We start from the raw sequence: 23,972 nt of genomic DNA on the forward strand, positions 1-23,972 counted from the left end.
AAGAATATGATCACTGGTATGACCCTAATAGGCCAGAGTCTCGTCGCCGACAATGCACGAGAACTTGAAAGAACCTAGACAAATGAAAGGAAAGGGACTGTCTAATACTAACCAGTCAGTCATCTGAACTACTCCATCAAGCACAACTAATTACTCGATCCTTCATGTATGAAGGCATTAAAATCATATACTTTGGAGCTTAAAGTACTACCTACTAGCAAGAAAAACCAAGTCGAAGATATAGATCATCCAACATGAGTATTTGACTAGGCCATCATAGACTACACACCAAAGCATTTCCTGGAGCAGACCGGGGGGACAACCCTGAAGCTCTTAGCGCTGGTCCTAGGGGTTCCCCTCACGAGCCCCGCCGCCTGACTTCTTACTGGGAGAAGCCAGTGGTACGGTACTGGCACTTTAGGGCTCCTTCACCCTAGACTGCTTACCCCAGACGAAGGGCCCTTTCCAACTGTCCAACCTAATCAACCAAGTTTACTGACCTCTTCCTTTCATTGCCCGCAGTCCAAAACTGCAAAGAATATGTTTTGCCTCCTCCAGGCTACCATTAGCGTCAACAGGTAATTCGACGACTGTGAAAGACAAACCTATCGAGGCACAAGGTATGAACTACGTTGCAGGCATCCTGGAAAAGTGCTCCTGATGGTGGCCACCACGCAACTGAGGCCCAACAACCCCGCCGTTATGAGCGGCCACCCTTTGAGGCACCTGAGCAATTTTTTGGTGTTCACAGACCGCCGGCACTCAACGGCAGCCCTCGCTTGGTTATCCAATCAGGGACCGTTTTCACTACCGTAGTTGCCATATAACCCGTTGAAATGTAAACCTATCGCCTTCGGGCATTTGGTCAATTTGAAACGATACAGAGAAGATTAGCATGGCCCCTGCACTAAGGATGACACGCTCAATCAAAGAGAAGCTACCAGTTTTTTTGCGAACATTTACAGACCTCTTTTTGGAGGTATGAGCAACTAGACTGGACCCATGTAGATTGAGGGTTCGAACCCGGGCGCTTCCGTGGCGATTTTTTATTTATTTATTTTTTTTTAAAAAAAAATCCAGAAATCGGACTGGAACTAAACATCGTGACAATGACCCTCGTATATACATTGAACTAGACGTGATATACATAAAACCTCCCACTACAGCTCATGTGACGCCAACTCTTCATCACATCAAGCTGGTGCGACCTCCGATCTCTCGTCCACCTTCGCCAGTAGGCATCTCTCCGTTCCGCCCAAAGATAAATTCACGGTAGATGGCTTCCAAGCGTCGCCGTTCGGCGTCACTCAGAGAGCTGCGCGTGGTTTTCAGCGAGCGCTCCATGTGCTCCCACCGGACAATGATCTCCTCCCGAGGTTCTTCCGGAGCGGACCCGTTGGTCGGTGCGCTGGCCATCCCTTGCCCCTGCTGTCGCAGGCGACGGCGAGCGCTCTTCATCGCCTCCAGCTTGGAGGCGACAACAGCAGGTGGAGGCATCGACACCGATCCCGCGTGCTGCTCCGATGCAGAATAGAGGAATTGGATGAATGACTTGCTGGTAGGGCCGCTGGTATCTGTGGAGGATGGTTTCGTAGTGCCGTTCTTCGTTGCTTGCGTGTCGTTTGCCGAGCGGTCACCGAGAGCGTCGTGAACGGCCTCGAGGTGAGCGTTGTAGACGACGGCTTGTAGATCAGCGCCGGAGAAGCCCTCGGTACGGGAGGCGACCTCGTCAAGTCGCGCAGCAACCTCCTCGTCCATTTTGAGTTTCTCGCTCACAGCACGAATAATGTCAAGTCGATCGGGATGGTTGGGCATATCGCAGATCAGGGACTTATCGAGACGACCGGGACGCAGTAAGGCAGGATCGATGAGGTCAGGCCGGGAAGTGGCCGCGAGCACATACACTCCCGAGAGACCTTCTGCACCATCCATCTGTGTGAGAAGTTGGTTCACAACACGATCAGTAACCCCGGTGGAGTCGTGGCCTCGCTTCGGGGCGATACTGTCGAATTCGTCGAAGAAGAGGATACACGGTCTGGCGGCCTGCGCCCGTTCGAAGAGATCACGAACGCTCTTTTCACTAGCACCAATGTATTTGTTCAGGATCTCCGGACCTTTCACACTTATGAAGTTCAGGCCACACTCTCCCGCAACCGCACTGGCGAGAAGTGTTTTCCCACACCCTGGGTATCCGTAAAGCAGCAGGCCTGATCTGAGACGTAGAGGGCATTGAGCGAAAATAGGCGCATACTTGGTGGGGTATTGAAGCGTCTCCAGAAGCATCTTTCGAGTCTCCGTCAAGCCACCAATGCCGGAGAAGCTTGTAGTAGATGAGGTGAGCGTCACATTGCGTAATGCGGCAGGAGTGAAGCCCTTGATTGCGTTGTCAAAATCATCAGTACCAAGGGTGATCGACTTTGAGGAAGATAGAGAACTCTGAACACAACGTATGAGGGCCTCATTGCGGGCACGAGACAATAGCAGAACCAGATCACCTGGCATAAACCCATCTGTCTTGCCAGCCAGTTCTAGAAAGTCCACATCTCGTCCAAGCACAAAGCCATCCGCCCCGGCGGAACCTGGTCGACTCCCAGAGTTCGAAGGATCGAGCCACGAATCATGAGTAGATGTGCTGGCGTTTCGTGCATGGCCATTGGTGTGAGGAAAGGAGTCTCTGTCCTGCATTGTGAGTTGCTCGAGCACCTTGCGTCGTCCTTCCTTATCAGGAGCCCTCAGATGAATTATTTCCCGAACCACATGGCCGCCGATGATGACGTTGTTCAAGGACTCCTTCGACTGGGCTGTTGCCAGAAGCACCACAGAGGAATTCATAGAGCAATAGTCGCGGACCATGGAGCATATCACTTCGCTATTTTGTCGGCTGCGACCATTGTCACTCCCCACCTGCAGTTCCGTTTCCACTGGACACAATTTGTCAAGATCATCTAGGATTACAATAGACTGTCCTCCGAGCCGAGCACACCAAGAAGCAGACATAAACAAACGATTCAAGGTTTCCTTGATGTTGGAAATCCGAGTTTCATCTGTTACGAGCTTCCGACAGGAGAAATATTTGACGTTAAACAAGTAATCTCGTCGGAGATGGTGGGCCAAGAGATGACTTAATGAGGTCTTGCCGGAACCAATACTACCAGTAAGTAGAACGGAAGATGACTTGGTCAAGTTGTCCAAAGCTTGCGATATAACCCTGTCAATCCCGACGAGTTCGGGGACATTGGCCGGGATCATTTCATCCGGTGAATTAGCGGACGAGCCCGGCTCGGCTGGACGTGCTATTTCGGCTTGTACATCAAGTGATAGTTTGACTTCAGAGCCAACGAGCCATCCAGTCCCTGGCTTGGCTGTATCCGAGCCAGCCTTCAATGGAGGGTCGAAGCGAAGAATAGCGCCATCAAAGGCGGTGCCCGTAGTTTTGTAGTCCGCAGCGGGCAGTATCATTCCATCCGTCAGTGGCCCCGCCAGGAGCCCTTCATTCAACCCCGAGGCCCCATATATGAGTTTTATGCGCTCAGCCAATGCATCTCTTGCTGCTGCTGTGTCAGACCCGAATTTCAACCCGTCCTTTCTCCTTGACGTATCGCTCATATACGGATACACCTTGATCGTCTTCACAGCTGAGCGTTGCAGCGGTGGAGGAGCTGCCTCCACGCGAACAATACCTCCCATTAAGCCTTCCATCCCCAGAGCAGTGCATAGTAAGGAAGAAATGGCAGCATGCTGTGTGTCCGGAGCGTCAATCCAGGGTGCCAGTTTGGCCACTAACTTGGTTGTTGGTGTTCCGGCTTCGTTCGCCTTTTGCTCTGCTTGGTCCATTTGTTGCTGTGGATCAAGCGGCGCTTTGAGACCGGCCGGTTGCACGACGGAAATACAAGCCCAAGTGGCTCCGCGAAGCTCGTTTGTCGCAAGCATGTCAGGATCTATCCAGATACGGAAGCCATCATTCGCATCTGTCTCTGCCTCGTCATCGAAGAATTGCTCCGACAGATGACGTTCAACTCCTCTGAAGAAGAGAGAGCCTCTGCTTGTGGGATCTGAGCGGCTGCTCTTAGGCCGCACCGTGCTTCCGCTACTTCGTCCACCCACGCTTTTCCGGCTACTGCCAGCGACGCTGCGATTGTCACCGCGAGACCCCCTGTTAGCCTTGGGTCGGGTTTTTGGAGCAACGATAACTTCCGCATCTGGGGCTATCTTCGCAAACGGTGAGGTGTTAGGAGGTGCGGGCGTCATAGAGGTGATAACGATATTCGCAGTTGAGGTCGGTGACAGGTGTAGTGCAAGGGGATGCATGTGTTCTGACTGTGTTGTAGTATATGCAGGATTTGGTAGGGCGCGGATCTGCGATAGGAGATTAAGTTCTAAGAATGTAGCGTGGAGTTCGATAACTATGTGACGGCGGACTCAATGTCAGCTAGGGGATTTGATATGAAGACAATTGGCCCGGGGGGGGGGGGGGGTGGCAATGGAAGGCAATCATACTTTCCCAGTCCTCTGGTGTCAGCGGCTCAATGTTGATGGTATGAGCTACTGGAGGATCGAGATGAATAAAGATTCCGACCTGCTGTATGTTAGAATTACGAGCACTAGCAAGGCTGGGGGCACATTTACCTTCTGTCCATCCGCCAGTCCGAGGACTCGGCCGAAGGTGGTATCCAATTCAACAGTAGAGATTTCCTGCTCTCTGGAAGCAGTGCTATTATTGATACCATCTCTTCCAACGACGGGGGCAAGCTTGCGCTTGCTGGGCATGCCTGTCCAGCCTAAGTAGCATGAGCGATGTGTGGAGTTGCTATTGCTCTTTCCAGCAGCTGGCCGGTATTGGAGCTCGACGATCACATTCTGAGCAGCCTGTAGACTTTAGCTTTAAAATCACTGTGTTGCGCAGAGTAGCTTGCAGCAAGAGATGGTAGCTTACTGTGTTGGCATTGACCAGCAGTGCGACCAGCGACGGCGGGAGATTGACCAGGCAGTTCTTCAAGGGCACCAGAGAGACTTCGGCGGTGGTGGAGGGCTTTCTAGGCGCCATTGTTGCGCGCTAAAGAGCAGGGTTCAGATTCTAGGCGGAGGAGAGAACAGGGTCTATCTGAGATGGCATGAATGAATCAAGATTGACAAGTGCGCAACATCAACCCCGGACTTCGTCGCCCATTGACTCCGCAAGCTCGCCGTTCGCCGAGGCCGGCCCGCCTTGAGCATTCGGGCCGAGGGTTAATCCGTCCCGATACACGTGCCCCTCCGCTAGAGCGAATTGGGACTAACAGGTAATGGAGAGTCCGAGACACGAAAAGACGCGTCGCGACGTGTCTTTGCAATTAAGGCCTGGTTTGGCCTAGTGCCCATCCCACTGGCCCCAGCGACCAGAGCTGCCAAGACAACACCACAGCAACCGCCCGCCTTCTTTTCACCACCACACGGTCCATGCGATTTTGACAAGCCACTACATGCTTCATTGTGCCAGCTATTGAATCGAATGAACCTGGCTAGTGCCTCTGTCGCATAATGTCTTTGCTCACCTACAACGTTCACGTCGACTATGAGGCGCAATTGGAGGGATTCAAGGACTTCCTGAAGCATTTCAAGAGCTTTGAGTCGGCGTCCGAGTCTGCCGCGACCGAAGCCATTGAAGACCTCAATCTTGAAGAGGATGGCACCAGCGACGAATATGATTTTATGGATGATGTAGAGGATGGCGCACAGCGGCCTGGTCGCAGACGACGAGAGCCGAAACTCAAGTATATGCAGCTGCTGCAGGATGTCGCTGACCGAGAGCGCACGAATATTTTGATCGAACTGGACGACCTGACTACTGTAAGGGCCCAGTATATAACGACTATCCTAGACATCTCTAATATCAGAATAGTATGAGAAGTCTCTTCCCGATGATACAGACTTGCGTCTTGTCGAAAGTGTGCAAAAGAACACTCACCACTACATTGAGCTTTTCTCGCGGGCAATCGACGACCTCATGCCCAAGGAGAGCAAGGACATCACGTATGCCAGTCCGTGCTCGCTCACATTGTAGCACTGCTGATTTTTCCCAGGTTCAAGGACGATGTGCTCGACGTGATCATGTCGCAACGTGAAAAGCGAAACGAAGCCATGCTTATGGCGGCAGAAGCCAATGCAGATGCAGAGGCTGCCGACTCGATCTTCCCTCCTGAACTGACTCGTCGCTACACGGTCAACTTCAAACCACTCACACCCTCCGGATCGAGCACCGACCGTCAGTCCAAGGCTATCGCGGTGCGGAACGTGCGGGCAGAACATATCGGTAGCTTGATCACAGTCCGCGGTATCACGACTCGTGTCTCGGACGTTAAGCCTGCCGTTGAAATCAATGCTTATACGTGTGATCGCTGCGGAAGTGAGGTGTTCCAACCAGTCACCACGAAGCAATTCCTTCCGATGACAGAGTGTAAATCGACGGAATGTCAAACAAATCAGTCAAAGGGGCAGCTCTTCCTTTCCACTCGTGCCTCGAAGTTCGTTCCGTTTCAAGAAGTCAAGATTCAGGAGATGGCGGATCAGGTGCCCGTGGGCCACATCCCGCGTACCATGACCGTCCACTGCCATGGAAGCCTCACTCGCCAGCTGAACCCTGGAGATGTTGTTGACATTGCGGGTATCTTTCTCCCTATTCCCTACACTGGGTTCAGGGCTATCCGTGCCGGTCTCTTGACCGATACCTACTTGGAAGCCCAACACATTACCCAGCACAAGAAATCCTACCAAGATACTGCCATGGATAGTCGCACTCTTCGCAAGATCGAACAGCACCAGAAGTCTGGAAACATGTACGAATATCTGTCGCGATCGATTGCACCAGAGATCTACGGTCACCTTGACGTCAAGAAGGCATTGCTCTTGCTCCTCATTGGTGGTGTGACGAAGGAGATGGGCGATGGTATGCACATTCGTGGCGACATCAACATCTGCCTGATGGGTGACCCTGGTGTGGCCAAGTCTCAGCTGCTCAAATACATTTCCAAGGTCGCCCCTAGAGGTGTCTATACTACGGGTCGTGGTAGCAGTGGCGTTGGTCTTACGGCTGCGGTCATGAGAGATCCTGTCACCGACGAGATGGTCTTGGAAGGCGGAGCCCTTGTCCTGGCCGACAATGGTATTTGCTGCATTGATGAATTCGATAAGATGGACGACTCCGATCGGACCGCTATCCACGAAGTGATGGAGCAGCAGACCATTTCTATCTCCAAGGCAGGAATTACAACCACGCTCAATGCTCGGACTTCTATCTTGGCCGCCGCTAACCCGCTTTACGGCCGCTACAACCCGCGGGTGTCTCCTGTCGAGAACATTAATCTGCCCGCTGCACTACTCTCTCGTTTCGATGTTATGTTTTTAATCCTCGATACCCCTTCGCCCGATGCCGACGAAGAGCTTGCCAACCATGTGACATATGTCCACATGCACAACAGACACCCCGAAACCGAGGATGCAGGCGTCATGTTCACGCCCCATGAGGTCCGCCAGTATATCGCCAAGGCCCGGACCTACCGACCGGTTGTTCCATCCTCTGTCTCGGATTACATGGTGGGAGCGTACGTGAGAATGCGAAAACAGCAGAAGAAGGATGAAGACGAACGGAAGCAATTCTCCCACGTCACCCCCCGTACTCTCTTGGGTGTTGTCCGTCTGTCGCAGGCCTTGGCTCGTCTGCGCTTCAGCGATGTCGTCGTTATCGAGGATGTCGACGAGGCGCTGCGTCTGATCCAGGTCAGCAAGGATTCCTTGTCCAGCGACGGCCAGTCGGGTCTGGACCAGAGCCCGAGCAGCAAGATCTACCACCTCATCCGCAGCATGTGGGAGAGTGGTGCCGCGGCGGTCGGCGACGGTGAGGAGGGTGAACTCAGCATGAGACGTATCCGCGAGCGGGTGCTTGCCAAGGGTTTCACCGAGGACCAGCTTACTATGGCTGTGGATGAGTATGAGAATCTGAATGTGAGTTTTCCCCTGATTCATTTGACTACGGTATTAGTGTACTGATGTAATTCTGTCAGGTCTGGCAACTTGTGGGTGATGGCAGCCGTCTGCTTTTCGTTGATACCATGGATATGTGAGCAGCGGAGATTTGTCTGTCTGGGTGGAACGGTTTTCGGGGTGTTTTTGTTTTCGATATGCTTCTGGTCGGTCAATCGTTTCGTGTCTGGGAGACGTGCCGTGCTTGAGGGTTGGTAGCTAGAAATCGGATTGGTGTTTTTGGTGTACAAGACTTCGTGTTTCGCAAGTGTTAGGATAGCCATGATATTCGAGCAATTTACGATCAATAGCATGCGGGCCTGCCTTTCGGTAATTTGTTGCCTCGATGAGATGAACAGATTTCTACATTCGATACAGAAGACTGTGAAAGATGCCCCACGAAATGATCACAGATCAGATAGGAATCCGCAAGAGTCTGAATTTGCACAATTAGTACGGAGTGATGCTTATATATCACTCGACCAAGGCAACGCAAAGTCCTATCTACCTTGTCCAAAAACACATCAAGTCACAACTATAATCTCCCTTAATTCCCCTTCATATTTAAGATCATAAGACCAACTCCTCTCACCCTCCCTTAACAAGAACCCCCCCAGCATCACCGCGCACAGTACCTTGACCCTACTTTCCCACCCAAAAACAAGCTCACCACCCACCTCAGCCCCCTCTTTTCATCGAAAGGTCTCCCTTCAGCCCATCTTCCCCCCTCGACATCCCGCTAAACCGGACAGAAACTCTGCACCGGCACCTCGGCACAGAGCTGCGAACTCGCGCCGTACGGGTTCTCGCACAGCGTGTTGCACTGGGTGAACTCGGGGACGAAGACCAGGAACTGGTAGTTGGGGAAGGGCAGCCGGAACTGCTTGGAGATGTCGGCGTTGGTGGACGAGGCCTTGTAGCCCGCGCGGCAGGCGCAGTGGAAGCGCGTGCCGGTGTTGATGCACGAGGTGGTCACGTCGCAGTTGTTCTGGCCGGAGAGCGGGTTGCAGGTGCCGCAGATGGGCGCTGCGGGGGGTTGCGTGCCGGTTGGGGATGCGGTGGCGAGAAGGGCAAGGGCCAGGGTGGTGGCGGTGATGGCTTGGAGGAGGGAGGGGGTGTACATTTTGATGATATTCCAAAAAATGGTTGGGGTGTTTTTGGTATGCTTGAGATGCTTGAGATGCTTGAGTGATGTGTTGGTTTGATGTACTGTAGATGGTGTGATTTGATCGAGGTAGTTCTTGTGGATTGAGGAGGGCTTAGTGATGCTAGTGCTGATGAAGAGTGGAATGCTTCGATTGATCAGGGCTTGAGGATGAGGGCTTATATAGCTATGGCTTTCCTGGTGGCGGAGGTGGACGGTTGCAGAAACTGGGCATAGGAGGCCTTAGAGCACTGCTCTATTGATTCCAAGGCAATGGGCTATGGCATGATATGGCGGGTCTTGAGAAACCATGACATCGGTAAGTGGATCCCAAGATAGGGCTCAGTGTTACTATTCCCGGTGAAGCTCGTATAGCTCTGAGGCAGGGTTATGCACCGGATACTGCTCTATGTCTTGAACCCTAAGGACGACCATCCGGTCAAAGACGACCATCCAGTCAAGGACGACCATCCTGTCAAGGACGAAGTCTGAATGGCGAGTACAGCCTCCAGCCCCCAGCCTCCCCTCCTCCAACACACACGTCCTAGAACTCGTTCCTTTGAGACAACAGGGTCTAACTTGGATATTGGTGAGAATAGAAGATGAGATCCACCAACCCAAACGCATGTGGTTCGGCAGCGCGGGTGGCCGTCCTGAATACGAGGTCTATGGCTAGTTGTATTTATGTCACCCCTGTCCATTTGTACTGGCGGTGCTCGTCAGTTCCAGGTAGATGTGAGACAGTGTAATGGTTCTTGTTAGGATGTTTGGGCTTAGCTGGTGGCTCGCATCAGGTGATGTAGTATCGGGTCGTTCTGCTCCAGCCGCATGTCTCTGATTAAGCTCAGAAGTATGCACGGACAAGATAAAGAGCCGCTTCTTTTTTAAATTGCCCAAGGATGAGGGGTTGAGATTCTTGAAGCCTGTCCGCGTGACGAGTATATTTCCAGGTAGTTCTTCAAGGAATTTTCTGACGATACGTCTCATGGAGACAAATGGTACGTTAGAAGAGCTAAGTCAGGCCCAAGCTCAGTTGAGGGTTTTCTTGGGCTGCAGAAGCACTAGGGATTGCTGTCTCTCATGGACACGTTCTGTAACCGGCGTTTAGAGCTATCGAAAATAGACTTGACAGCTCTGCACTACAGTAAAGCGGTGGATCAAAGTACTCTGATAGGAGACCAATAGACTTGTCGCTGGGTAAGATACGGCAGTGACTAGATCCGACTACTGTGATAAACGAGTTTGTGGTTGAAGCTACGCATGTCAGGCGTGCTGGATGCGAACTGAGCCCTGTGGCTCTCAAGAACGAAGCCATGTCATGTTGTACGACCATTTCTCATCTGAAGCAAGAGCTGTGCAAAGAAAAGGCAGACACCGTTCATCGACTCGTTCCAGTAGAGTTTTGTGCTCCCGTGTCTCGAGTGATGGGCGAAAAAAGTCAATCGCGCATATACCCCGGATTTGGGGCGGGATATGCATTCAGCCTTGCCCCCAATACGAGCTTGTTGCAGACGTCACTTTGGCTACCAGGGAGCAATCTATGTATTTATAGACAAGATACGTGCTAAGAGTCCATAGGGAATGAATTTCATTATGTCATGACCTAGCACAGCTCCCTGGATGCAAGCTGTCGACTAATATTACAGCCTTTTGTATGACCATAGCAAAGACATCCTCTACAGGTGCATCTTGGACGCTTCAGGCTCGCCAATCAAGTTGAGGAAGCTCTCGTGGACCTCATCCGTCAAATCGCTGGCCTGCATACTGCGGCCCTTGGCCAGGAAAGCCCGTCGGGAGCACTCCCGCGTAATCGAGCTACCAGCAAACGCAGCCAGAAGCAGGGTCGTGCAAGGCGACATCCGCTTATCCTCGGACTCGAGCTCCGCCCGAATGTCTTCCTTGGTATGCGCTTCCTTGGCGTTGTCTTTCTCACCGGAATCCCAGAGCCCGTCGTGGTAGGCGGCTCTCCATGCGAGAAGCGTGCCCAAGGAGCCCGTCAGCGTATCGCCTTGCCCGCCACTGCGCTTCAAGCCTCCCTGAATATCAGAGATGAGCGTCGTGATACCATTCGAGATCACATCGTGGGGACCCTTCTGGATGATGGTGACACCACCCAGCGCATTAGACAGCTGCTCACAGGCCTTGGATTCCTCGCTCGTTCGGTCAGCGCCGCCGGACTTGGAGTTGATTTCCGCGAGACTCGGCACGTCGATGCCCAGCGCTTTGGCCAGTCGACTGAACTCGTTCACGTTGGGCGTCAGAATGCACTCTTTGTACCCGCGGACCAGATCCGGATCCTCGGTCACGAGGAGGAGGCCGTCGGCGTCGAGGACAAAGGGAATCGAGCGGGACCGCGCTTCTTTCATCACCTCCGTCACCACCTTGAGGGTGACCCCATCGCGACCCAGTCCGGGTCCGATCACCAGGCAATGCAGCCGAGAAAGCATGTTGATGATCGGGCTAGCGAGTGATGGTGCATCGATGGACTCGGGGTCCTTGACCGAGGCGCTGCTTGGCAGAATCGGGTGAACCATCAGGTTCGGAGAGTAGGTTTTGATGACCTAGACGAGCAACAATATGAGCATTCCCCCCTGCTGCATCATATGAAGCCGGGTAAGATCTATCACTTACGGTGGCTGCCGATTTATCACAAATAACGTGGCTCTTTTTGTGATTCGTCAGAACGGGGATCTCATGCACGCAAGCAGACAGAGTGGGTTCCAGTTGCCTACCATATCGCAACCTGCAGCACCCTGTCAGCTTGGGGGCATCCCTGTCAAATACACTTGGAAGAAATGCTTACCTAGTCTGGCCGATGCCATTGAAGAGAAGTACGGCGCGCCGGTGTAACTATAACATTCCTCTCAGTTTGTCGCAGTTTGAATCTTTGGTTTGGGGGGCAACGAACTCTAAAGATCCTCCGATGACTGCAACACGTCCATGCTGTCCTAGATTGCTTGTAAGTAGAGAGACTTAGCGCAATGCAAGGGCTGCCAGATGCGAACCTTTGTGGAATTGCTCCAGCATGGGCGGCACCATTTTGCGCGCCTTCTTGAGAAGGACTTTGGAAGAGGTTGATACATGATGGACGGACTCCATTTTGGTTGTGACTTCTAAAGAACGATTGACAGCAATCTGATGTATTGGAAGCAGGTATTGTATTTTGCGATTAGAAGGTAAGCTGATGTGGTTTAAAGAGACGGCGGTGGAGGGAGGATAAAAGTGATGTCACCGCCTGCAGGTGGGGCTGATTGAAGTAATGATAAGAAATCCGGTCCGTCCATGCAAGGCCAATCTGTTACTCAGTTCAACAATGACGATTGCGTTGGTAATGGTTCAATTCTATTGCAGACTCCAGGTCCGGCAGTGTGGCCTGAAGCTCAAAGCTCAAACTAGACAACAGCGACGCTCCCCATGATTGTATGTAAACATTGTGGTAAAATATGTGACTCGAAAGAAGACGATTCAACGCTCCATCTATCGACACCTTGATGCTCGCTGATGCTCATCGGAACGATTTCAAAGACAGCAAAAGGGTAAGAAAAGAAAGAAAACAGCAACGACATATGTAATGCACCCTCGGGGTATTCCTCGCTGATGCTCCGTTTCCAGGAAAAAAATCACAAAACACATAGGAAAATGATGGAGTGGCAGGGCGGGTCCGCCTATGTGTACGGACATCAAATAGTAGTCCAGTCTTTATTCGTCCATTGTATACTTCCACCGCATTATCGACGCGCAGCCAGCGCAGTGAGCTTCTTGAGGCGTTCCATTTTAGCCTGCTTGGCTGCCTGTTCAGCATTCCATTCCTCCTCATCCTCGCGCCTGGCCGCCGCCAGAGCAGCAGCTTCTTCCTCCTCCATAGCATCGTAGCCGGCCTCCATATCTGAAGATCCCGAATCATAGTCATCGTAGTCGTCGGCATAGTCACCCTCATCTTCCTCATCGGTTCCCAAGTACTCATCCATTCTCGACCGTTTGCTTCGAGACTGGGCCCTGAGTTCATTCGGATTCCGTTTGGCCGGCAAGCCCGCTGTTCCACGATATTCGGGTTGTGCGGGACGGGGTGTAGGTCGTGAAGTGCCTTTGTAGGAGAGCTCTTCTGGCTCCCGCTTTTTCACCGGCTTCGTGACACCAGGTTTGGCACTTCCAGCTGCAGTAGCAGTGGCGCCAGGCTTTTTAGCCGACCGACTATCCTTCTCTTTGGTTTGAGCTTCTGTCGCTCGTTTCTTTCGTTCTACCTTGCTAAGCTTCTCCTTAGTAGCAGCCTGATGCTTGAACATACCCACCTGTGTGGGGGTCTTTTCCTGTAGCGCCTTGGCTTTTGCCATGAGGTCTGCAAATGAGCCTTTGGGGGGTGGTTTCGAGGACACCTGCGCTGATCTTTGAGGCGTGGATGAGCGACTTGTGGAGGCAGACGCCACAGCAGCTGTGGGAGCACTGGGACGTGCCCTTCCAGCTGCGGGGATTGTGGGTTTCGTGGCGGTTGATCTGAAAGGGGCTGGCGGTGCCAATTTTGACGAACGGGGCAGCGACTCGTCGGCTTTGCGCTTTATCCCCTGCATGAGGGGTTTCCGTTCTGTTGTTGGGGGAGCATTCCGTGGTCCAAGACTGGTCTTGCGTACTTCGGTTCTGACAGTGGAGGAAGTGACAGGTGGCGATACGGTGGAGGAAACTTGGGGGATTGGGGACGGTTTGCCCGTCTCGATGGACGAGAGAACAGAATCGAGAAACTGGAATGATTATCAGTAACGGCATCGAAGAGGGTGAAGGATGAGGTTCCGTACACTCATGATGAATTTTCAGATAAAAGAAAAATGGGTTCGAGCAGAGGTAGTGTCAAAAAACCCAGACAAGGATGCGAACAAAGAGGGCTTCACCGTCGGTGGTTAGTATGACGGGGTAACTTCATGACTTCGTTGCGGAGCCACTTTAAAGATTCGATAGAGTTCCAAGCCGGAAAGTGCCCACTCTTCAAGATCTCAGGCCAGACATGGGATACAGACAAAAGGAGTGAAAGATGCAGCCAGTGCAAACTGTTACCACCTCCGAGAATATCACGAGGAGGGTCGTTTGGATAAGGCCGCCGGGCAAAAACGGTTGCAAGAAGTCAGTCGCCATCCCATCTTCTGAAAGGCAAGAGAGCCACGTGACCGTCGCATCGACCCTCCCTCGCTTTCGGACACCCAAGGCATCAATCCATTATCCAGAGCACCGCATGCGCCACAGCTGCTCGCTTAGCCGGAACTAGCACGCAGGCCCACGCGCCACAACCCACCAGCCGCAACGCACTTTTCTCGATTTTAGACGATTCGGTTCTCACTTCTTCTTCTTTTGTCCACTACCTCGCTAACCCCCCAACCCGACGTCTCAGTCTCCGCCCAACTTCGCGGTTAAATCGATTGATTCTCGTGTTCGGATTTTATCCAAGAATATCTGTAAGTTCCTTCTGCAAGACGCCTTCTGACTTCCAGTGTGACAATCTCTGCGCATTCTGCAATATCGAGAATAGTGATCTAACAATTTTTTTAATTTCGCGGTTCAGATTCAAAATGAAGCACCTCGCGGCCTACCTCCTCCTGTCCCTCGCTGGCAACGCCAGCCCCTCCGCTGAGGACATCAAGTCCGTCCTCTCCTCCGTCGGTATCGATGCCGATGAGGAGCGCCTCACCAAGCTCATCGCCGAGCTCGAGGGCAAGGACCTCCAGGAGGTTAGTTTTGCGCCTCCCGATTGAAGCACGCCAGGAAACATCGACGCTAACAAGATCTTCGCAACTACAGCTGATCGCTGAGGGTGCCACCAAGCTCGCCTCCGTTCCCTCCGGTGGTGCTGGTGCTGCCGCCCCCGCCGCTGCTGCTGGCGCTGCTGCCGGCGGTGACGCCCCCGCTGAGGAGAAGGAGGAGGAGAAGGAGGAGTCCGATGAGGACATGGGTTTCGGTCTCTTCGACTAAGCGCCTCGCCTCCGCCGAACATCGAGAAAAGCGAATCGGTTCGTGGGGGAATGGGAATCTGGCGACGATTGTTTTCAGACTCGGGGGGAATTTTGCCCGTTGGTCTGGCCAAGCATGGATGCATCAGGCTTGCCTGATGCAGTCGCGAGTCTTGCATAAGTAAGCTGAGAAAAGCTTTTAGCCAATATAGATTCTCTGACCTCCCGATTGATGGCCCCGTTCTCGCGATTAAAACATAATGCGTAGTGAAGATAGGGATGTAATAGTAGCGGCTTGCTACAGTGTAGCCGTACTTGGAACTATAAACCTGAAGCTTTTGTGTAAACGATCTGGCCCCGGCGATATTGATATAATTACAATTACGTATGATTACGGGTCGAACTGCGACTTTCAGCGAATGTTACACGGCCAGCAAAAGACCATGCCAATGATATGGATGTCTATCAAGATTACCCCGTACGTATCAATCGCCCAGGACAAGCCAAAGGCGGTCGGCCCTATAGATGGGTTCCCAAAGCGGACTAGCGGGTAGTAGGGTCCCAACCCTAGGCTAGTCGCTTAGACGAGGCGGCAGCCCACCTCCCGACCGCAGCGTAGAGGCACAAGAGACGCCCGACGAAACGTTCATCGACACGACACGACAACCTATATTCCTTCGCTTTTCGAGTCCCGTTCGAAAAGCGACCTTGAGAGGAACACCCGCAAAAATGGCCGACGAGCACTACGTGAGTACTCCCATATGATATTGAAGGTCTAGCCTAAGAGGCAGTCAAAGGGGGACATATTGACTGACTTTTCACTTGCAGAACGCCGAGGAGGCTGCCGGTACGTTCAACTCGAAATAACCCCCCTTTTTTCCTTCCCATTCCCATCGAGCACGATATAAGAACGAGTTTTCGGATATGCAAAAGGAAATCAGTTATGCGACGAAGATTGAAGGCGATATGGATGTTACTTGTGTGTGTTGGTGATGGCGGGTGGCGGACAATTACTCTCGACAAATTTTCTCGGGAAACGCTTTGACGAACACGACGTACAACTCAAATGGACCAGCCCGCTGACGTATCTTCGCACGAACAGAGATCAAGAGAAAGAGACAGTTCCGCAAGTTCTCCTACCGCGGTATTGACCTCGACCAGTACGTTGCACCATGACTGAACCAACTTCATCGATCCACCCACCCTGGGCCTCGACATCGACCGAGCATCACCAGCGCCTTGTTTTATACGGATACTTTGCGACATATCTCGGTCGTTAAGTCAAGGCTCAGGGAGTTGGACCAAACACATGGGAAGAAAAGATGGAATCTGACTCGGATCACCCCATAGGCTCCTCGACCTTTCCTCCGAGCAGCTCCGTGATGTCGTTCACGCCCGTGCCCGCAGACGCTTCAACCGCGGTCTGAAGCGCAAGCCCATGGGCCTCATCAAGAAGCTCCGCAAGGCCAAGCAGGAGGCTAAGCCCAACGAGAAGCCCGACCTCGTCAAGACCCACCTCCGTGACATGATCATCGTCCCCGAGATGATCGGCTCCGTTGTCGGTATCTACTCCGGTAAGGAGTTCAACCAGATCGAGGTCAAGCCCGAGATGGTTGGTCACTACCTCGGTGAATTCTCCATCACATAGTACGTTTTATCCGCCTCCCTAGCCATCTGTCAGGTTCCTGGTCTAACAACCGCACAGCAAGCCCGTCAAGCACGGTCGTCCCGGTATCGGTGCCACCCACTCTTCCCGTTTCATTCCCCTCAAGTAAAGAAGAAAAGCTTTTCTCTCTGGGGAGTTGTATTGGAGGAATTTGGGCGTACGGAAGTGCTGGGAGAATCTACGAAAAAATGGATGGATACCATATGCATTTCTCTGGGTTCATCTAGTTGTATGTCAAATGCGGGTCAGCTGTTTGCATCTCAATATAAAGGTCTTGTCGGCATGAGAACGAACCAAAAAAAACCCGGGAGTCTTCGGCATTCTCTCGATGATGGAGATATCCCAGGCCTCAGTTTCTTGTCTGAGACTGAGGCCGCAGACTTTTGTTTTAATTCAAGGAGCGAAAGTCTAATTTCACGAATTCACCTTCAACTCGTTCATTATTCCCTGTAGATCACCTAGATCACTGTCCATGGACTTCATCAGCCCTCCATAGTCTTGTCTACCGTATTCTATCCCCTCTTTCCTTCGGCCCGTCCTTATCACCAACTATGCATTCCCATGTAAGGTCCACTCCACTAATCTTCCAAGCTTCCCCCACTCCTCCCGTATTTGTCCCTCCATCTGCATCGGATCCAGCCCCGCGGCCGCAAACTCCGCCTGGACCTGCGCGAACAACCCGCTCACCAACCCCTGGAACGCCGGCACCGCCGCACTCGTACCCTCCAGCCCGACCAACCGCCGCAACACCTCCCACAGCACGAGACTGAAATTCACCTCGAACCGCTCCAGCGCCACCTCATCCTCCCCACCGTGCGCCACCTCCACCCCCTGCGACAGCACCACCGCCAACCGGGCCAGCGCCCACGCATGCACCTGCCGGATCGGATGGATCTCCTGCGGATACACGGCGGGGTCGATGCGGAGGTACCGCACCGCGGCGTGCGCGAAGGCCGCCTTGTAGCGCTGGCAGGTGAGCAGGGCGACGATCAGTTCGTCGCGGAGGGAGACGTAGGGCTGGGTTGTGGTGCAACTCGGGGGTAGGGCTTGGAGTAAAGCGGAGATCTCGGTGGCCAGGGTGGCGGTGTCTTGAGGAAGAGGGTGATCGGAGGAGTAGTCCGAGGATGTGCGAGAGAGGAGGGCGTAAGCTTTGGTTTCTGCTGCGTTTGTTGGTTCTTGTTCGTCGTCGTCTTCGTCGTCTCCATCCCTCTGCTGCTCACATCGCGTGCACCGGCAGCGGAAGTAGTATCGTTCGCGGAGCTCCTTCCGCCGCAGCGGGCGCGGGTTGGTGGTGTCGACGTAGGAGATGAAGATCTGGTCGCCCTGGGCGATGGGCCGGATGGCTTTGACGAACAGCTCGGCGCCGTCGAAGCCGACGACGGTGTTGTAGGCGCAGCTGTGGTTCATGAGCGCCGCGTACGGGTGGAGGTAGAGGCCGATGCGGTCGTATAATGCATTCGTCAGGTTGAAGGAGTTGAGTTCCAGCTTTTGCACAGCAATCCAACATAGTCAGCCTTCCGGATGTCCCCTCTCTCCCTCTCTCTTCAGGCTATATTGTGCTATACCTAGAGCCTTAGAGCGCGGGGACAAGCAAATGCATTCACCTACCTTAGCCCCATAAGCCGAGATCAATTCCTCCACCATCTCAACGCCCGAATAAGCCTTCACAGCCTTCGACGAGATCGCGATCCGCTGCCATTGCGCGGGGTTCTCCGCCCGGATGTCGTTGATATGCGTCTCGAGCTGCCGGAACAGCTCCACCTCCTCGGGGGGGTACTTCTGTCGTTCGCTGCGCAACACCATGCGCAGCACGGCCCTCGCGTTGATCGGGAGAATCCGCGGCCGCAGCTTCTCGAAGATGGCGCATTCGAGCGCATGCGCGAACTTCCAGTCCTTGGCTTGACATGTCTGGGATATGGCAAACGTCAACACGGTTTTCGAGTTGCAAGTCGCAGGAGAGAGAGAGAGAGAGAGAGAGAGAGAAACACCAAACCTTATCGCAGTATTTCACGACCTGGCAGCCGGTGCAGCCTTTCAGGCGTCGGTCTTCGTTCTCGAGCTGTCTTCTTCCCAAGCAGCCAGAGCATATGTTCCCCAACTGGTGGGTGTCTAAGACTGCCACGAAGGGCGTCGAGATGTGCAGGACGTCTTGTCCGGGGCTGATGTCGGTCGCGGCGAAGAGACCCCGTCCTAGACCATCTGGAGCGATTGAGGGTGTGGTTCTTGTCGGGCTTAACATCTTCCCTGCCTTTGTTGTATTGTGCACGATGGTTTTGGGTTGTTGCCGGCTTTTGTTCGGTTGCTGCAGATAGTTCGCTCCAGAGATTAGATCCGAGGATCTTGCGGGACTTGAGCAAACAAAAAATGATTGCCGGTACTTTGATCCACTCTAGCTCTGCCCCCGGAGCTCAATGACAACCCGGCTTCCTACTTCTAGATCGTCTTCCAGCAGCAAACTCTTTATTATCCGGATTGTCGTAGTCCATAGCTTAGTCATATACAGTCCTTCCACAGCACCTCCTACATGTTCGAACTGGAGAATTATGATACACATGTGAAGTGGAGAGAAAGTAGTGCTCAAATAACAACTAAAAATACAATTTTAGTGAGAAAGCCGACTCACCAAGCCTTTCGCCCTGGCACATGGCCATCCTACGAAGACCATGGATAACCAAGGTATGGGCAACACAGCTAATGATCCACAAAACCAGTCAAAAGTACATGAACGTATTCATCGTATCGTCTTTTCCAAGACGAAGCAGAACCCCCTCCAGACCAGGGCCAGTAAAACATCGTATCTATCAACATGGAGCCATATCCGCTACGCCAAACACGGCAGCTGGATAGTGCCTAGAAAGACACTTATCCAACCGCAATTATATCTATAAAGAAAACTTTTTGCGTCCCTTTTTCTCTTCACTGCCATGAAAATTGGTTTACAGCAGCTTGCCGCCAACGAAGTCGGACCAGGTGCGAACCTCGGCAGGAATGCCCTCCTTGCGGGGCAGCTTCTGGCTCATAGCCTGGGCGAAGAGCAGAGCAGTCTATTGGAGAATTGGTTAGACACTGTATGAATAGTCAAATGGGGTTAAGATTGTACGTACCTTGGTCTCCATGAACAAGGGGACACCGAAGTCGACAGCGTTACGTCTCATAACATAGTCTTCGTCAAGGAGAGTCTTGCCACGGGTCTTGGCGAGGTTGAAAGTACCACGGATGTTGTACTTCTGGAAGACCTCACGGAGGGCACGCTTGTCCTCCTTGGGGAACTCAATCACCTGCACGGAGACACCGGCAGCCGACTCGAGGTGCTTCTTGACGGTCTCGCTAGCAGCGAAGAAGTTGAAGCCCAGAGGCTGGAGGTATTCCACAATCTGAGACAAGGCAGGGTTGTTGATGTCACCGCCGAGCAGGATACCCTCACCGGGCTCAGGAACACGGAAGTTCATGGTAGACTGAAGAGAAGCCCAGTAGGCCTCAACAACGTCCTTACCGAAGCAGGCAATCTCACCAGTACTGGCCATCTCGACGCCCAGGAAAGGATCGGCACCAGCCAGACGAGTCCAGCTGAACTGGGGAACCTTGGTAGCAAGGTAAGGGCGCTTGACGCTCATGAGATCGACGGGCTCAGGAACGTCACGTCCAACAAGGGCCTTGGTAGCAACATCAATGAAGTTGGTTCCCAGCACCTTACTGGCGAAGGGGAAGGAGCGAGAAGCACGAAGGTTGCACTCAATGACCTTCAGCTCAGGCAGGGCACCCTCGACATCGGCCTTGATGATCTGCATGTTGAAGGGACCAGTGATGTTCCAAGCCTTAGCGACCTTCTCAGCAATCTCCTTAACCCGACCCATGACAGACTCGTCGAGGTCGGCAGGGGGGAGAACAAGAGTGGCATCACCAGAGTGAACACCAGCGGGTTCAACGTGCTCACTGACAGCGTGGAGCAGGAGCTTGCCATTGGAAGCGACGGCGTCGACGTCGATCTCCTGAGCTCCTTCGATGAACTTGGTGATAACGACAGGGTGGTCAGGTGAAACAGCACTGGCGTTGAGGAGCTTCTCCTTGAGCTCATCGACACTGTAGATAACGTTCATGGCAGCGCCAGACAAGACGTAACTGGGACGGACCAAGACAGGGTATCCAACGGTCTCAGCGAAACGCTCAGCCTCAGCAACGGAAGTGAGCTCCTTCCAGGCGGGCTGATCGACACCAATGCTGTCCAAGATCTGGGAGAACTTGTGTCTGTCCTCAGCGCGGTCAATGTCCTTGGGGTCGGTACCGAGAACGTGAGCACCGCCGGTCTCCTGCAGACGGAGAGCGATGTTCTGAGGAAGCTGACCACCGACGGAAACAACAACACCACTGGCGCTCTCAAGCTCGTAGATATCCATGACACGCTCGTAGCTGAGTTCCTCGAAGTAGAGCTTGTCAGCGGTATCGAAGTCAGTAGAGTAAGTCTCAGGGTTGTAGTTGATCATGACAGTCTTCTTGCCCATGTTGCGCAGGGAGAGAGTAGCGTTAACAGCACACCAGTCAAACTCAACAGAGCTTCCAATACGGTAGACACCGCTACCCAGGATGATGATTCCGTGGTCATCGAAGGTGACATCGTGAGAGGTAGCGTTGTAGGTAGTGTAAAGGTAGTTGGTGTCAGCAGGGAACTCGGCGGCGAGAGTGTCAATCTTCTTGACCCAGGGCCTGATGCCGAAAGACTTGCGGCGAGCACGGACATCATCCTCAGTAGCGCCGACAAGGAGAGCAATTTGCTTGTCAGAGAATCCGAGCTTCTTGGCCTTCAGGATGACCTCCTTCTGGAGACCGAAGAGGCTACCGATTTCCTTGAGCTCATTGTTGCAGTCCACAATGTTCTGGAGCTTGTAGAGGAACCACTTGTCAATCTTGGTCAGCTCGTGGACACGGTCCACAGTGTAGTTCTCGTGAAGCATAGCCTGGCCAACAGCCAACCAGCGGCGGTCGGTAGGGTTCTGCAGAGCATCGTCAAGGTTCTCGAACGCATCGCCCTGGAAACCAACGAAGCGAGGGTCAACCTGGCGGATGGCCTTCTGGAAAGACTCCTCAAAGGTACGACCAATGGCCATGACCTCACCAACAGACTTCATGGCACTGCCAATATCTCTCTTCACGTGCTGGAACTTGCTCAAATCCCACCGGGGGATCTTGGTGACAATATAGTCGAGACTGGGTTCGAAGTTGGCAGTAGTCGTCTTGGTAACAGCGTTGGGAAGCTCAGGAAGGGTGTGGCCGAGACCGATCTTCGCAGCAGTGTAGGCGAGAGGGTAACCGGTAGCCTTGGAGGCCAAAGCAGACGAACGAGAGAGACGAGCGTTGACCTCAATGACACGGTAGTCAAGACCATCGGGCTGCAGAGCGTATTGAACGTTACATTCACCCACAACTCCCAAGTGACGCACAATCTTGATGGCAGCAGTGCGGAGCATGTGGTACTCCTCATCAGACAGAGTCTGACTGGGGGCAACAACAATACTGTCACCGGTGTGGATACCAAGGGGATCAAAGTTCTCCATATTACACACAGTGATGCAGTTGTTGGCGGCGTCACGAACAACCTCATACTCAACCTCCTTCCAGCCACGGAGAGACTTCTCAACGAGAATCTGGGGAGAAAGAGTCAAAGAACGAGAAGACAAGTTCCTCAGTTCCTCAGGGTTGGCAGCGAAACCGGAACCGAGACCACCCAGAGCATATGCGGAACGGACGATGATAGGATATCCAACCTGCTCAGCAGCCTTCAGGGCATCGTCAACGGTGCTGACAGCAATAGACTCAGCGATAGGGATGTTGATCTCGTTAAGAGCCTTGGAGAATAGATCGCGGTCCTCACTAGTCTCCAAGGTCTTGATGCTGGTTCCAAGGACTCTGACACCATAGCGCTCGAAGATACCCATACGGTTCATTTGCACACCAAGGTTCAGAGCGGTCTGACCACCGAAAGAAAGGAAGATGCCATCGGGTCTCTCCCTCTCGATAACGTAGGTCACATATTCCGGAGTGACCGGAAGGTAGTAAACTTCATCTGCAAGCTTGTGATCCGTCTGAATCGTAGCGATGTTGGGGTTGATCAGGACCGACTGCACGCCGGCTTCCTTGAGAGCCTTCAAAGCCTGGGAACCTGCACAAGTTGAAAGACTAAGTGTTAGTCACCTCAATTCACAGGTATAATTATGATGGGCTTTGCATGATAGTGCGCCGCTTTGAGCCCACAGCATGGCAGTCAAACTTCAATCATTGAAAACCAACTCCACGATGAACTTACCGGAATAATCGAACTCTCCGGCCTGACCAATGCTCAGACCACCACTACCGATGACCAAAACCTTCTTGACATCAACCAGGTTGCTGCCGGGCTTCACAACCCCGCTGGCCAGGTAGCTGTCGGCGGAGGGAGCATTCGAGGACTCCGAAGCCAAGCGACGAAGGGCACTGGAGAAAGAGCGCAGCTGCTGCGGTCGCCACGGAGAAGGCGCCTTGGACAATCTGAGACTCGAAGCCGTCGAGTGAGCCGTGGTCTGGGAGGAGAACGGGCGCAGAGCGAGGGCCGATCGACGGGATTCAGCCAAGCATCTCTGACGCAGGAGGGCGGACGTAGCCTGCCCGCAACGAGCGGCGAGAACCATTGCGCGCTGCGCTGATGGAAGCGAAAATTAAGGTGTGAGGAGGGGGGGAGGGAAGGGATGTGCGATGAGTCAATTGAGAGGAAGACACTCTCAATTGCTGGTTTGGAGATTCCGAACAAGGACAAACCTGGAGACTCCGCTTTTTTTTATCCGGCTCTCCTTGGGGTTGGTAGTGTCCCGCTTTCTGCCACACGCCCAAGTCACAAGGGGAGGACTCAGAGGGAGGGTAGATATCCCGACAGAATTGTCTAGGGAGGGAGAGAGAGGAGAAGATGAGAAGACAAAGAAGCAAAGAGAGGAAGAGAAGGGATGAAGCGGAGGAGACGAAAGAAAAAGGTTCAGTCGGGAAAAGGCGATGAGTCAATGCGGCACTTCTCCTCTGAAGGAGGGAGTCATGAACCAGCGCCAATTGCAGTGGAGAGTCCCGAATGAGTCGACCACAATTCCCGAAAGTACAAAAATCTCCCCCAACATTCAGGGCCGATAAGAGCTCCGGTGTGCGGAGCCCTTTTTTTTTTTTCCCTCCTTCTGTGTTAGAGGCAAGGAAACCAGCCACTGGAACGCTGGCCGATCTCGCC

General features: G+C 53.1%; 9 protein-coding genes across 9 annotated transcripts; 3 read left to right on the top strand and 6 right to left on the bottom strand.

The window, feature by feature from the left end:
• Positions 1 to 1,103: 1,103 nt before the first annotated feature.
• On the bottom strand, positions 1,104 to 5,044 carry pex1 (AAA family ATPase peroxin 1; the record flags this gene model as incomplete). Its single annotated transcript, XM_025640228.1, has 4 exons — positions 1,104 to 4,403; positions 4,498 to 4,576; positions 4,627 to 4,866; positions 4,934 to 5,044. 4 exons carry the CDS (start codon positions 5,042 to 5,044, stop codon positions 1,189 to 1,191), a joined length of 3,645 nt encoding a protein of 1,214 aa, XP_025488086.1. The 3' UTR covers positions 1,104 to 1,188.
• Positions 5,045 to 5,438: 394 nt separating this feature from the next.
• On the top strand, positions 5,439 to 8,319 carry BO82DRAFT_435467 (DNA replication licensing factor MCM7). Its single transcript, XM_025641027.1, has 4 exons — positions 5,439 to 5,826; positions 5,879 to 6,009; positions 6,060 to 7,977; positions 8,037 to 8,319. The coding sequence occupies exons 1-4, from the start codon at positions 5,518 to 5,520 to the stop codon at positions 8,094 to 8,096; spliced, it is 2,418 nt and encodes an 805-aa protein (XP_025488087.1). The 5' UTR covers positions 5,439 to 5,517; the 3' UTR covers positions 8,097 to 8,319.
• Positions 8,320 to 8,343: 24 nt separating this feature from the next.
• BO82DRAFT_357844 (putative adhesin) lies at positions 8,344 to 9,279 on the bottom strand. The gene has a single exon (XM_025636129.1). The coding sequence runs from the start codon at positions 9,116 to 9,118 to the stop codon at positions 8,735 to 8,737; it is 384 nt and encodes a 127-aa protein (XP_025488088.1). The 5' UTR covers positions 9,119 to 9,279; the 3' UTR covers positions 8,344 to 8,734.
• Positions 9,280 to 10,720: 1,441 nt separating this feature from the next.
• On the bottom strand, positions 10,721 to 12,314 carry BO82DRAFT_435469 (ATP-dependent (S)-NAD(P)H-hydrate dehydratase). The gene is made up of 6 exons (XM_025641028.1): positions 12,145 to 12,314; positions 12,048 to 12,087; positions 11,943 to 11,989; positions 11,872 to 11,882; positions 11,771 to 11,803; positions 10,721 to 11,700 (listed from the first exon to the last, which is right to left on the bottom strand). The coding sequence occupies exons 1-6, from the start codon at positions 12,236 to 12,238 to the stop codon at positions 10,816 to 10,818; spliced, it is 1,110 nt and encodes a 369-aa protein (XP_025488089.1). The 5' UTR covers positions 12,239 to 12,314; the 3' UTR covers positions 10,721 to 10,815.
• Positions 12,315 to 12,867: 553 nt separating this feature from the next.
• Positions 12,868 to 14,225, bottom strand: BO82DRAFT_343876 (uncharacterized protein; the record flags this gene model as incomplete). Its single annotated transcript, XM_025633637.1, has 2 exons — positions 13,927 to 14,225; positions 12,868 to 13,872 (listed from the first exon to the last, which is right to left on the bottom strand). The coding sequence occupies exons 1-2, from the start codon at positions 13,930 to 13,932 to the stop codon at positions 12,868 to 12,870; spliced, it is 1,011 nt and encodes a 336-aa protein (XP_025488090.1). The 5' UTR covers positions 13,933 to 14,225.
• A 461-nt stretch (positions 14,226 to 14,686) lies between these two features.
• Positions 14,687 to 15,498, top strand: aspf8 (ribosomal protein P2). The gene is made up of 2 exons (XM_025636130.1): positions 14,687 to 14,850; positions 14,921 to 15,498. The coding sequence occupies exons 1-2, from the start codon at positions 14,692 to 14,694 to the stop codon at positions 15,089 to 15,091; spliced, it is 330 nt and encodes a 109-aa protein (XP_025488091.1). The 5' UTR covers positions 14,687 to 14,691; the 3' UTR covers positions 15,092 to 15,498.
• Positions 15,499 to 15,704: 206 nt separating this feature from the next.
• BO82DRAFT_435472 (40S ribosomal protein uS19) lies at positions 15,705 to 17,165 on the top strand. The gene is made up of 5 exons (XM_025641029.1): positions 15,705 to 15,816; positions 15,898 to 15,916; positions 16,172 to 16,229; positions 16,420 to 16,716; positions 16,775 to 17,165. Exons 1-5 carry the CDS (start codon positions 15,799 to 15,801, stop codon positions 16,842 to 16,844), a joined length of 462 nt encoding a protein of 153 aa, XP_025488092.1. The 5' UTR covers positions 15,705 to 15,798; the 3' UTR covers positions 16,845 to 17,165.
• A 119-nt stretch (positions 17,166 to 17,284) lies between these two features.
• BO82DRAFT_343885 (S-adenosylmethionine-dependent methyltransferase) lies at positions 17,285 to 18,974 on the bottom strand (the record flags this gene model as incomplete). The annotated part of the gene is made up of 3 exons (XM_025633638.1): positions 17,285 to 18,220; positions 18,344 to 18,643; positions 18,729 to 18,974. 3 exons carry the CDS (start codon positions 18,972 to 18,974, stop codon positions 17,285 to 17,287), a joined length of 1,482 nt encoding a protein of 493 aa, XP_025488093.1.
• Positions 18,975 to 19,244: 270 nt separating this feature from the next.
• BO82DRAFT_357850 (carbamoyl-phosphate synthase (glutamine-hydrolyzing) CPA2) lies at positions 19,245 to 23,705 on the bottom strand. The gene is made up of 3 exons (XM_025636131.1): positions 23,034 to 23,705; positions 19,840 to 22,889; positions 19,245 to 19,779 (listed from the first exon to the last, which is right to left on the bottom strand). Exons 1-3 carry the CDS (start codon positions 23,392 to 23,394, stop codon positions 19,672 to 19,674), a joined length of 3,519 nt encoding a protein of 1,172 aa, XP_025488094.1. The 5' UTR covers positions 23,395 to 23,705; the 3' UTR covers positions 19,245 to 19,671.
• Between the last annotated feature and the right edge of the window lie 267 nt (positions 23,706 to 23,972).

Source organism: Aspergillus uvarum (assembly GCF_003184745.1).
Source record: "Aspergillus uvarum CBS 121591 unplaced genomic scaffold BO82scaffold_62, whole genome shotgun sequence".
Lineage (NCBI taxonomy): Eukaryota > Fungi > Ascomycota > Eurotiomycetes > Eurotiales > Aspergillaceae > Aspergillus > Aspergillus uvarum.